The 13880-nt window shown below is 38.3% G+C and overlaps 1 protein-coding gene across 6 annotated transcripts in view; it reads left to right on the top strand.

Moving 5' to 3' along the window:
- Window positions 1-1533: 1533 nt before the first annotated feature.
- phf14 (PHD finger protein 14) overlaps window positions 1534-13880 on the top strand; it is a 138063-nt gene continuing 125716 nt past the window's right edge. For all 6 annotated transcript variants that reach the window (XM_085396840.1, XM_085396838.1, XM_085396842.1 and 3 more), the window contains exons 1-4: window positions 1534-1642; window positions 3705-3815; window positions 6876-7627; window positions 10033-10165. In XM_085396840.1, coding sequence (XP_085252966.1) covers window position 1642; window positions 3705-3815; window positions 6876-7627; window positions 10033-10165 — 997 coding nt within the window. In that variant the 5' untranslated portion in view covers window positions 1534-1641. The remainder of the gene's footprint in view (window positions 1643-3704; window positions 3816-6875; window positions 7628-10032; window positions 10166-13880) is intronic.

The raw sequence follows: 13880 nt of genomic DNA, 5'->3' as shown, positions 1-13880 counted from the left end.
AAACTTCTATTCTGATTTCCTTTTGTGTTTGGGGATTGGTTTGAGGCTTATAATAGTACATAAGCACTATAGGCATAAACCCTTTTTCTGCTTGAAAAACTGGTGCAATGAAGTGGCTGTTATACTTCCACCTGGCCTGACTGTCATTATCCCACTGATTTCAATGTCAGACAAAGTACTCAACACATTCCCTCCAACACTATCTGCTGCAAACAGGCTCCATGTTGATCAAAGTAGGGCAGGAGAGAAAAGGATGAAAATGCTGATAGTGATGATGACAGTGATCACTACTGTGATATCCTCAGTATTTTGATACAAGCTGATAAAAACGGCCTCTTTCTGCACAATTCAGGGCCATTTTTCATCAAGAAAGGACAGCTGTAATCATCCCTTTTGCTTTCCTGTCCCATCCGTCTTCCCCTTAGCATGCATCAGGATCAATCTAGGTTCATTTATTTTAATCATCTCTTATTTGCAAAACTGACAAAGTCAAAAGAGGACAACAGAAACAAAGTTAATTTTGAAAATAAGTCAAAGTATACATTTATACAACTCCATTCCTTTGGAGTAACATTCACATTTTTTCATTAGAAAACATAATTTTTAATCCCCCCCCCCCCCCCCCCAATCTGTTTTAAATTAAATAAGTTAATTGTCAGCATTAGATTCTCTATGAATTTTTTTTTTAATCAAAAATATGCACAAAAAAATCCAAACCTCAGACATGAGCAATGATACAATTAAAAAACAATTAATTAACAATAGATTTTGAATCCTATAACTTTTTTAATGATAAATTAAGTGTAATTTTGAATCTTTGAAAAATATATGTGGATAATTTATTTGTCCACCTTTTTCATGTTGATACAGTGCACCCAATCTGATTGTTCAAACCTGAGTTATTCTATATAGTTATTCCACCATAATGTGAGAATGTTCATAAATAGATATTTTAAATGGAAATTTAAACTTTTACCATCCCCATGAATGTTCAGTGCTGTTTACATCAATTCCAGCTCAAATAGGTACATTTTTAGAAAAGTTCTGATGTGCATAAACATTTTATCCCATTTATTTATTTTTATAGTCAGCTTTTTATACACTAACCTTTATTTTCTTTGTATTTAACTGAGTTCTTTTGTGTTATGAAGTTTTTAGCTTATGGAAATTTTGTTGTGCTACATACAAATTTCAAGCTATTTATTAGTTTTAGCTGTTGTAACAAGGATTTCCCAACTTTCAGAATGAAAAAAGTTGTTATTCTATTGATAATTAGTAATTAGTAATAGTAATTACTCTTAAAAAAATCCATAAAATCCCCTAAATTGGATAGTCTATGATAAAAACGTGTATACAGTAAGTGCTGTTTTAATAATTTCTATGGTTCCAAAACTTAGCATTGGTTTTATAGTAGGCCTACATGCACTCTATACACAATTAATGTCATCATTAATTAAATAAAGTTTATAAACTCAGATATTATTATTTTGAGTCACTAACTCTCACGTGACTGTCATATTGTACTACGTAACTGTCCTCATAGCAACAATATGCAGCCGTCAGTACGTCACCACGGTGTTCTCCATTGTCCATATACCATGCTTCTGATAGGAGACCTGTCGTAGTGAACGTGAAGTACAGAGTGAGTCCTTCCACGTTGTCATATATATATATATATTCAAATTGTATTTGCCGTCTGGCACAATTAACAATTATTTGTTCCCTCAAACTGTTGCTAGTTAGCTAGCCCGGCTCTACTTTGTGACTAGTAGTGATGTTGCTGGTATGCTAAATGCTAATGCTGTTGTGTTTTACGTGCAGTTTTGCATTAACTTGGTCTGATGCTAACACATTAACTTGGATCTTACTTTTGAATGCTTTTAATTGTGTCCCTATATATATATATATATATATATATATATATATATACTAAAAGCATCACGAGCATCAGTGATTCAATTAGAAGGTCATAATTTAAGTACAGCTAATAATGCTCAGCACGATTAGCTATGGTGCTTGACGGACCAAAATGTCTGGTAAGTGTACCTCTTAAGCTGTTTTAGACGACTATCGTAGATTCTTCAGTTAAAAAGAAAAACAAACATGTATCGTTCGTGAAAACAAAACAGGGACCGCTTTTGATAGCCGTTTAGGCGCAGCGGTGCTATTTGTTTGCTAACAGTGTGCTAATAGGCAAGTTGCGTAGCTAAGAGCTGTACAAATCCCAGCATCAGAAAACCTAATGTCTGCAGCTGATTAACGTTGTGTTTCGTGTTGGTGTTGAAGGGAAAACAATAGATAGGTTTACGCCACTATTTAAAGCCGCGTTTGAGAGAGAACTGTCCTTTTGATACAGGATACCCGAACGTTAAGGGCTAAAAAGTAATTGGACGTTTGGGTGCTGAATATTTTGTGTAGCAGCATAGATTGATTTGCATAAAGCACAAATTGAGTTTGCTTTAAATGTCTTTAAGTGTAACTCGCCGTCAATCTGAGGTGCAGACCGTACAGGTGAACTAGACCATCATTACAAAACAATCTCTACATTGAAGCAACTTTGTGTTATCGTACACAACCTACCTACGGCACTGCGGTACCTTTGGTATTTTATAGGTGTATATATAAGGGTATGTATTTTCCTATGACAAAGGGAAGTATGACTGAATGAAGGTAGACAAGAAACAACACAGCCAGGAGTTTTCAACCATAAAACTCCTAATCTTTCAAACCAAAACTCAGCAGCATGTAGGCCAATGCTGATTGATTGGCAAGTGGGATGAAACTGCTTCTTTTGTTCTGGAGTTCACCAGGAATGTGGGAGGCAAGAAAAAGATTATGTATGAAAAGCATAGACTTGGCTGCAGAAAACAGTATAGGCCTTCAAAGTCTGGAACTATCTTGCTGACAAATTGTCAGTGGCTCTCTTATAGACATTTTTCAGCCCTTTATGGACACTTAAGTTTACCCCAACTCAGACACTCCTCACAGTGTTACTGGAGCTTAAGGTAGTGGCATCCAGAGGCTAGATTCCATATTTGTAAGACTTTTTATGGCCGAGCACAATAACCTCAGTTTTATCTGAATTTAGAAGCAGAAAATTGGAGGTCATCTACCTACCTTTGAGACATTCCTGCAGTTTAGTTTAACTAAATAGTGTGTGTTATCTGTTTTGGATAGATAAAGTTGAGTATCACCTGTATAACAGCAACAATGTATTCTATGCCTTCTAATGATACAACCTAAGGAAAGGATGTATAATGTAAAAATAATTGGTGCTAGCACAGAACCTTGTGGAACTCCATAATTAACCTTAGTGTGTGAAGAGGACTCTCCATCTGTTAGACAGATATGTTTCAAACCACTGCAGCGTACCTATAATACCTATAGCATGCTGTAATCGCTGTAATAATATATTATGGTCAGCAGTACAGAATGCTGCACTTTACATATGGGCACATAACCACCTGCTAGCATCTCCTTTTCATAGCCCAATTTTATTTGAAATACTATCAAATAAAATATTATCACTTTTATGCTTTATAATGATCATTATGCAATAAAGTAAAAACAATTTTGCATGGTTAAACATGCAAAGCTTATCTGCTTTTTATAGTTTTTTTCTTCTCAGCTGTGTTTTTCTGCTCATGACATCTTACTCAAATGTTGCATTCTTGTCTGTTGGTTTCTGGGACTCCCCCATGTAGTGGACCGCAGTTTAAAGCGACGGCAGGTAAAACCACTTGCTGCCTCTCTGCTTGATGCCTTGGATTATGACAGTTCAGATGACAGTGACTTTCAAGTAGGAGATGCTTCAGGTAAGTATGGCCTTTGTGATGTCTAACAGTATTAAATACATGCATAGTTTTTTATTGTTCAGAAATGAACAGTCCAAATGGCTTGAGACTAATAAGCTTTTGGCTGGCTAACTTAAATGCAAACTGTTTTATTTAATTTAATTTAATTTTTAATTTATTTTTTTTTTTTTAGAAAAGTTGAAATGCTGCGCAAAATTTAATAAAAATGCTATGACTTTACAGTATTAGAAAATAAAAGAAAATAATTTAACCCCAATATTTCATTTACATAAAACAACATATGAAATGATGAATTTTAATTTTCTTATGCACAAGTCACTAAGTTTGGAATAAAACTTTCCGGTGTAATTTTCTTTTTATGAATTTCGTCATCTGTGGTTCATAATAATTCCAAATTTCAAGAATCTGAAAAATATCACATTAGGCTTTCTTCTGATGATTTTCTGAAATTTTCTATAGGGTTATTTTCGGGGCTTTGAGCGGACCATTCACAGACTTTATTGTACCCTGCTACATCGATTTCAAAACTAGTTTGGATGTGTGTTTGGAATAACTTTCCTGCTGGATAAAGCCGTTGCATCTCAGTTTTAACTGTTAAGCTTTTGATTTTAGATGAAGTTGAGGAATTTGGAGGAAGTCAATTCCTCCAAATCTTTCTATACTAGAGGATGATGCCCATGTGAGCAGCTGCACATTTTAAGCAAGGCAAGTTTATTTGTACAGCACAATTCAACAACAAGGTGATTCAAAGTGCTTTACAGAGACATTAGAAACAAAAACAAATAAAAAGCATGATTTAAAATTGATTAAAACAAGCAAACAAACAAACTAATTAACAAACAAACAAAACAGTATATAAAATCAAAACAGATAAAATCAGTAGTTAAATGCAAGTTTTGAAATTTAAGCTTAACAGTGTGGATTTGGTGCTTTATTCAAATGCAGCTGAGAATAGGTGAGTCTTCAACCTGGATTTAAATAAACTGAGTGTTTCAGCTGATCTGAGGCTTTCTGGGAGTTTGTTCCAGATATAAGGAGCATAAAAGCTGAATGCAGCTGCTCCGTGTCTGGTTCTGACTCTGGGAACTGATAAAAGACCGGATCCAGATGACCTGAGGGATCTGGAAGGTTCATACTGGGTCAGGAGGTCACTGATGTATTTTGGTCCTAAACCATTCAGAGCTTTATAGACCAGCATCAGAACTTTAAAGTCTATCCTCTGACGGACAGGCAGCCAGTGTAAAGACCTCAGAGCTGGACTGATGTGGTCCACTTTTTTGGTCTTAGTGAGGACTCGAGCAGCAGAGTTCTGAATGAGCTGTAGTTGTCTGACTGATTTTTTAGGTAGACCTGTAAAGATGCTGTTACAGTAATCAAGCCTACTAAAGATGAATGCATGGACTAGTTTTTCCAGGTCCTGTTGAGACATCAGATCTTTTATCCTTGAAATATTCTTGAGGTGATAGAAAGCTGACTTTGTTATTGTCTTAATGTGTTTTTCTAAGTTTAGGTCTGCATCCATCACTACACCCAAATTTCTCGCCTGGTTGGTGGTTTTTAGGTGTATAGATTGAAGTTCTCTGGTGACCTGTAATCGTTTTTCTTTGGCGCCAAAGACTATTACCTCAGTTTTGTTTTTGTTTAGCTGGAGAAAATTGTGGCACAGCCAGTCATTAATTTCCTCAATGCATTTACCAAGAGCCTGTACAGGGCCTCGGTCTCCTGGTGACATTGTGATATATATTTGTGTGTCATCTGCATAGCTGTGGTAGTTTATTTTGTTGTTCTTTATAATCTGTGCCAGTGGGAGCATGTAAATGTTAAACAGAAGGGGTCCCAAGATGGAACCTTGGGGAACTCCACATGTGATACTTGTCTGCTCGGATGTGAAGTTACCTATTGATACAAAGTATTTCCTGTTTTCTAAGTATGTTTTGAACCAGTTTAGTACAGTTCCTGAAAGACCTGCCCAGTTCTCCAGTCGTTTCAGTAATATGTTGTGGTCAACTGTATCAAATGCTGCACTGAGATCCAAGTTTAGTCAAGCTTTAGATGCTGATTTTGAAGCAGGGACTTCTTTCTTGATTTGCACAGTCTCAGCCCACTGCCACATAAAACTTCAATGTGGGCAGAGACTGTGAAGGTAATTATGTCGCAATATGTGAGAGCTTGTAGAATTAAAACATGTTCTTTTAAAAGAGAAGACGTTTTCTTCTGACAACCCTTCCAGACAACTCACACTGATTTTAGTCTTTTTGTAGCTGTACTGTCGTGAACTTTAAAATTTCACACCCTAACTCTGGTGCCTGTGGAGTCTGAGATATAGGTTTTGGGTGTTTTGCAGTTTCTCTTGAGCATTGCCTGGTCTGATCTTGAGGTGAATTTGGCATGTCGTTTGTGAGAAGATTGTGGCATTGTGTTAACAGATACCTAAATGCTCCAGAGGTAGTCACCCTTGCTGATGATCAGTTAATTAATTTCATTAGTAGCACCTGGCTGCTACTTAACCTCTTAATTCCTGTGGAAACAGTAAGGGTGTACTTAGTTTTTTGTTTTTTTGTAGAATTTAACAGAGTCCTGTGAAATCAAATGACCCCTATGAGCAAGCGCTTTGGTGACAGTGGGAAGGAAAAACTCCCTTTTAACAGGAAGAAGCCTCCAGTAGAACCAGGCTCGGGGAGGGTGGGCATCTGCCGTGACCTGTTGGGCATTATAAAAGAAATACATCAAAGGAGGCCCTAACCACAGAAGTCAAAACAAACACTGAGGAGGTGTATACATACGAAGTTGAGAAATTTGTGTTTGTTTGATTATTTCTGTGCTGTGAGAATGCTTCTTGACAGTAAATGTTATTCCATTTGAAACCCTGTTTATTTACATGGTGCCTGTTTTCTAAAGAAAATGAAGTTGTGGGTCCCAAATTTCTTTACTTTTTGCTATTAAGTTCACTAATGCCAGTTTGACTGTAAACAGACCCCCTCCTCCACATTGTGGGTTCTGCTGGAGAAACAGCCAGACTTTTCAGTGATCTCACAGACACTTTCTTCTCTGTTGTGACAGGGTCAGAGGGCACAGGCAATGGCAGTGATGAAGAAGGGTCCAAAGTGAGTGCAGGCGGTTCAGAAAGTGATTCAGATAATGCTGCTTCAGCAGATGATGGCATAGATGAGGAGGAGACCAAAGACCTGGCTGCTGAGGAGAACTTGACTGAGGATGAGGAGAAGAGCAAACGGCAGCAATCGTCAGACAGTTCCACCAAAGACACTCCCACTGTCATCGCACCCAAAGGCAGACGCAAGACCAAGAAAATTTCAGAGCCTGCTGAAGCTGCTGAAACTGGATCTTCCTTAGTGTCTGCATCCAACAATGTAAATGCTGAAGAGTCTCAAGCTGAGCCCAAGAAATGGAATTTCCGCAGGAACCGCCCACTTCTGGACTTTACCACCATGGAAGACCTGAACGAGATGGACGACTACGATAGTGAAGATGATAATGACTGGAGACCCACAGCAGGAAAGAAGAAAGGCAAAGCAAACTCTCAGAAAGGAGGCACAGATGAAGAGGGTGGTGAAAGTGCTAGTGATGACGATGACAACGATGACGATGATGACGACGACGATGATGATGATGATGACGAAGATGGCGACGGCGATGATGATGATGATGATGACAAGGAAGATGGTGAGGACAACATTAATAGTAGCAGTGATAGTGACAAAGAAGCGAAGAAGTCCAAAAAGAAGACGAAGAGCAGCAGTGCTTTTGATGAAGAACTGACCAATGATAGCATGTCCCAGGGAAAGGGCAGCGAGGTGAGTACAAGATCAGACACGTTTCAAAAAGCAGTTCAAACCAAATAAACATTGTTAATAATAATAACTAATAAAATGTTTTTGATGAACACCATTGTTGAATGGCCACCCTTAATTACAGGATGAACACTCCCTTCTCTGTTGGTGGAACAATGCGTTATGTCAACCAATCAAAAAATTATATTGTAACATGTGGCATTTGATTGCTTAGGAAGAGGGGGAAGTTTTGCACGTGTGTAGTGTTGTGTAGTAGTGTAGTTATTGGCTTTGTTTTGTGTGTCAAAACAATGACTCCACTACTGAATGTCACAGATGGTAGCCAAAAAGCCACCAAAGGTAGATGTAATGATGCAATGTCAACGCTGTCTCCGGGTCTAAAACAGGAGGAGTGACACCATCTGTTGTCAGGCCCGTGATGTGCTACCCTGTCTTGGTGTGGACAGAAACTATTTTTTTGAGTGGCAAAAATCATTTGTGTGGCATCATTTTGTGGCACCTGTTTTGTAAATAGTTTTAAATGGTTGTGGAAAAAAACCAAACAACAACCCAAAAAAAACCTAAAGCATGGCAGCATTTCTAGGTAAATATTATGTATAACTTTATTGTTTGCAAAATTTGTGCTTAAGTTTTAAAAATTTACAATTTATATGTCAAGTTAGGAAAATAATTTGTGTTGTGGTTTTTATTAGTCTAAAATCGAACTACTCAGATTTTACGATTGGTTTTGTTTTTATGTGAGTTTAGGTCAATTGTGTTCATACAGTTTGTCAAAATAAAGAAAATAACTGTAAATTCAGACATGGTTGTGCTGAAAAGCATAATACCCGTGTTTAAAGGTGAAATAAAAAGATAAAGTCAAAAATGGCCAACTACACCCGGAGCTCAGAGGATTAATGTGGAGATGGAGCCCACCTACACACACACCACAAAGAGCAAAGAGGCAGAGTCATTATGAAACGCTGAGCTCAGGTTGAGTGAAGGAAAACACAGTTCTAGCATCCAAAACATTCCTTTACTGGGTAAAAAAAAAACAAACCCAAAAAGAGTGGGAGGCGTTGAACAAAACACCCGATCAACAAACTCTGACATGAGGAAAAAGCGAACAAATCATTAAAAATATTGGCCTATCAACACAATTTAAAACTATTGCAACATCTTGTTTTTAGCAACACAAAAGCTTTGCATCAAAGTACAGTGCAAACTAGGATGCTGATACTGTATGCTGGCCTCTTTTCATTGCAGTCACATGCAGACAAACATGTACAAAAGCTCATAACCATGAACACACCAAATCTCAGAGTAGAGCCGCTGCTCCTCCACATCGAAAGGAGCCAGCTGAGGTGGTTCGGGCATCTGACAAGGATTCCTCCTGGGTGCCTCCTGGGTGAGGTGTTCCGGGCATGTCCCACTGGGAGGAGGCCCTGGGGCAGACCCAGGACATGCTGGAGAGATATTATATCTCTCGGCTGGCCTGGAAAAGCCTTGGTGTTCCCCCAGATAAGCTGGAGGAGGTGGCTGGGGAGAGGGAGGTCTGGGCTTCTCTGCTTAGGCTGCTGCCCCCGAAACCCGGCCCCGGATAAAACAGAAGAAGATGGATGGATGGAGGTTGAACTCTTGTTAATAACAACATGTAATTTTTATTGTTCATTTATTAAAATTCCTTTTACATTCAATTCAATTTTATTTATACAGCCCTAAATCACAATAACAGTCACCTCAAGGCGCTTTATATTGTAAGGTAGACCTTACAATAATACAGAGAAAAACCCAACAATCATATGACCCCCTATGAGCAAGCACTTTAGTGACAGCAGGAAGGAAAAACTCCCTTTTAACAGGAAGAATCCTCCGGCAGAACCTTCCTGAGCCTTAGAGAAGGAAGGCAGGATAAAGACATGCTGTAGAGGAGAGCCAGAGATTAATAACAAGTGTGCTTTAATGAAGAGAGGTCTATTAACACATATTGAGTGAGAAAGGTGACTGAAAAAGAAAATACTAAATGCATCATGGGAATCTGTTTTCTTCTTCTCTTATATGCTGGTTTAGTGTTTTATCTATTAAGAATAGAAACTCTTTTCAGGAGTGTTGTTAACGCCTGCTCCAAAATCAGAGATAATCTAAAATAAAATAACTATTTTTTAATATCTGTAATATCTAAGAGCTTAATACCATAAGTTTGTTTTAGCTTATTTGCAGCTGAACTAAATTTAAGGCAGCTGGCTTTTACATTGGCACCTTTGCTTGGTGCTCCATAATACCAAAGTATAACACGAGTCATAGAATGCCTGCAATCCAATGAGAGGTTTTGATGTCATCATAGTAAATTCAAGAGAATCAACTTCAACCGTTTCCATGAATGTCAGTCATTGGGTTTGTGACTCTGACTCTGCTCCCTGATTCCCCAGGGTGCTTTGCTGGATCGGTCCCAGACCTGGAGCACACAACACATTCTCATCTGCTGCGTTTGTCTGGGAGACAACAGCGAGGATGCAGATGAAATAATTCAGTGTGACAACTGTGGGGTGACCGTACATGAAGGTAAGGTAGAGTTATTTCAGTATAGTGGGCATGTGCATGCATGTATGTAGGACGGTGGTGTGGTGGTTAGCACTGCTGCCTCACAGCAAGAAGTTCAAATTCACCATCTGACCAAGGTCTTTCTGTTTGGAATTTGCATGTTCTCTTTGTGTTTGCATGGGTTCTGTCCAGGTACTCCGGTTTCCTCCTACAATCCAAAGACATGCAGTTAGTGGGGTTAGGTTAATTGGTAAGCTAGGTAGCTATATACTCTTTAAATACTCTTTAGCGTCACCAGGTATAATCGTAGTAGTAAAAAATAATAATGTTAATGAGCTATGAAAGACTTCCTGTAGCAGTTTTTAGGGCAGAAGAGATGAATAAGGCAGTTGGTGGATAGAGAGATGAATGCTTTCTCTATTAGCCTTCTTCCACTACTACAGACTCGCCTCTGTTTTAGTTGTTTTCCATAACAGTCAAGTATAGGGATGGGTATCGTTTAGGTTTTATCCAATACCGGTGCCAAACCGGTACTTTTGAAATGGTGCCGATGCTCGAACCGATGCTTAAAAAATGGAGAACACAAACTTTGTCCAAAAACCTCTTATGTTTTTATTTTTAGAAGTCTCTTTTTTTTCTGCAAAATGATAACCAAGTTAGCCTTTTCTGTTGATACAACATACCTCCTTTGGTTGGAACCGGTGCTTAAACAATGGCAAACACAAATTCTGTCCAAAAACCTCTCATGTTTAGCTGTTTTTTTTTTTTTTTTTTTTTTTTCTGTAAAAAGATAACAATGTTAGCCTTTTCTGCAGCTGTAGGGCATATATGGTATCACTCTATCGAACAAGAAGAAAGCCGCATGTAACTATGACGGTGTTTGCTAGTTCACCATACATGCATTAATTTAATAACGTGGTTAGCCTACTCAACGTAAATTACAAACGAACAACATTAAGCTACTAACGCAGAGAAGAACGGCTGCTGCTGCCATCATCATCCTCATCATTTCTGCTACACTGGCAGGGCTAGGGGCCAGGACTCTCCTCTTTGGGTTCTTGGTGGGATGTTGCTAACTCCGGGTCCGATAACAGGCGCCACACCCTCAGTAGATGTGCTCGGTGTGAGGTCTTGCAGCAAGCTATCAAATACGGTGCATTTCTCGGCTTTTAAAAAAGCGCTATGCGTCGCCAGGTGTTTTATCAGATTCAAGGTGTTACCTCCTTTGCACAGCATCAGCTTAAAGCACTTGTTGCAGGCTGCTGAGTTTGCATCTTTTGGTGTGAAGTACAGCCAGACTTTTAACCGCTTCGCCTTGGGCATTTTTAATCTGTAGCTCTGCTCTAAAAGAACGTACGTACCTGGGCCCGCCTACTATCCTTGGAAAGGTAAAATAATTGGCTAGAATCCAAAGTGTATGACATCTCAGAAAAAAAAAAGCACAGAAATAAAGCACCGAAATGTGCGCTGCTGGCACCGGATACCGGTACCCATCCCTAGTCAAGTACCACCTAATGTGCGCAAAGCCAGTATAGCAACGCAGGCCGGAGTAGATACTTGATTATCCATATACGCTCATCGGCTACTTCATAAGTTACACCTTACTAGTACCAAATTTAGAACTTGTTTGGCTTTCAGAATGTAGAATGTATATTCTTTTCTTTTCTTTCTTTTTTTTCTTTCTTTTAGAAAAAGAAAATTTGTATCAAAAATATTTTAAATAAAAGTTCATTTTCAAAAAACCAGTATGAGATTGAGACTAAGGCTTTGAAGTCTTCCTGGCAGTCTGCTGTGACCTCTAGCATCAGCAAGACATTTTCACCCAGAGAGCTTCTGATCAGTGGATATTTTCTCTTTTTAGGAACATGCTCTGTAAACCAAAGAGATGGTTGTAAGAAAATCCCAGTATTTCAGCTGTTTTACTCAGACCAACACCTCTGGGACCAGCAACCATTCAAAGTAAACTTAAATAACCATTCTTCCCAATTAACATCAGTATGTCCCATTGCTAGGTTTGCTTAGTCTACCAGCATATTGTCAATAGCAAGGATGAACTTCCAAGGGTCTTGTGCTCACCTCAGTGTTGTGAAGCCCAACAGTAGGCTGTAATGGAGTAAACTGATATATAACCACTTGACTTTAATACCATTTAACCATATTCTGTTCAGTGAATGTCAACCTACAAAGAAAGAAGACTGCTGCTCCTACATAATTCTGCTTCATTTAAATAATTTTTGGTCATCAGGCCTATTGAGTGAAGGTCTTTCTGATCACAAACGTTTCCATTACAAAATCCTGTTTTTACCCATTCTTCCTGTGCCAAAATGATGACTGTATTTAGATAAGAAAAGTCTGGTTTTAGTCGGCCTGTCAACACAATTTAAAAAAAACAGGTATCTAGTTTGAAGTCTACACTTTCACTACACATTGAAATGGGGAGATTGCAAGGGCGCAATGCTGCAATATCATGTTTAATAGGTCATTTGATACCGATGCTACTCTGATGAGTATGCGAGTTAAAGCCCTTGTTATAGGAAGCAAATGCTTGTCTCCTCTGCTGCTTTGCTTTGTATACACAGTCATAATAAAAAGGAAGTACATCTTCTGTTCAGTTCAGTTTTGCATGGCAGGATATACCAGGTGTTAAAATGAGGTAAATACAATCTGAGATAAGCAACGGTACATGGGATATTACATCATGTCAATGTTTATAAAAAAAAAAACATAAGCCAATCAGTGCCAAAATAGGTGAGCAGTGCATGATAAACTAAGTACTCCCTGTGATTCAGTAGCTTGTAGGACCACCTTTAGCAGCAACAATTTGACATAATTGTTTCCTGTATGACTTAAACACTTTCTCGCATTGTTATGGAGGAATCATAGTAAATCAAGTAAATGTATTACTGAAGGTGCTACTGACATGGTAAATGGACTGATTCTTATATAGTGTTTTTTACTCTCCTGGAGCACTCAAAGCACTTTAATGATATGACATTCTCACCAAATGTTGGTAACAACCCATGCAATCCACACATGCAAAGAAATCAATACACAAAGTCCATAAATGATGTGTAATAATGAGAAATGACACAGGGACAAACCTTTAGAAATGTAGTTAGTTCGACAACTGGGGATGTGTTCAATACTGATTTGCTTTTTACTGTAATGGTTATTTGAGAAATAGCAGTGTAGGGATGTATTTATTTATGTAAATACGATCTGGTAACATTTAAAAAACCCTATTCAGGCATCTATCTGCTCTTTGATCTTGTATCGTTGTTGTATTATTGAATCTTGAACTGTAACAAAGGACAAGGAGGGAGTAAACTTCTGTCCAGCTTCTTCAGCTGAGTGAGTGCAACCGCTTGGAAGCAAAATCAATGACTTAGTGAGTCATCTCTTTTGAATTGGAGTTCTCGGAGAAATACACAATTAAGGGTGGCCATGCATACACTCTCATTCAATTATTTCCCCTCTTGTTGTGCTTTAAAGGAAGATTTAAAGGGAGCAAGCAGAGCTCATTTTAAGATAAACGTGTAGTTATAAAGCTTTCAATGGTGCTATAAAGCATTTTTTTTTACTTCTCTAAGTTGGTTTGTTAGTCTTGGGCACTCACATGTACACAGGTTATTTGATCCATTATCCTGGCAATGACATGCCTGCTGGATTTAAAAAGTGCAACTTTTGTTGTCAGGACAGTCACTCAAATGGGCTGAATTAACCCTTAACCTTGAAA

This window comes from Rhamphochromis longiceps, linkage group LG22 (genome assembly GCF_057381845.1).
Source record: "Rhamphochromis longiceps isolate RC_006_pf linkage group LG22, R_longiceps_female_GT1.1, whole genome shotgun sequence".
NCBI lineage: Eukaryota > Metazoa > Chordata > Actinopteri > Cichliformes > Cichlidae > Rhamphochromis > Rhamphochromis longiceps.
The sequence above is the reverse complement of the archived record's forward strand: the minus strand, read 5'-3'. Positions and strand labels throughout refer to the sequence as shown.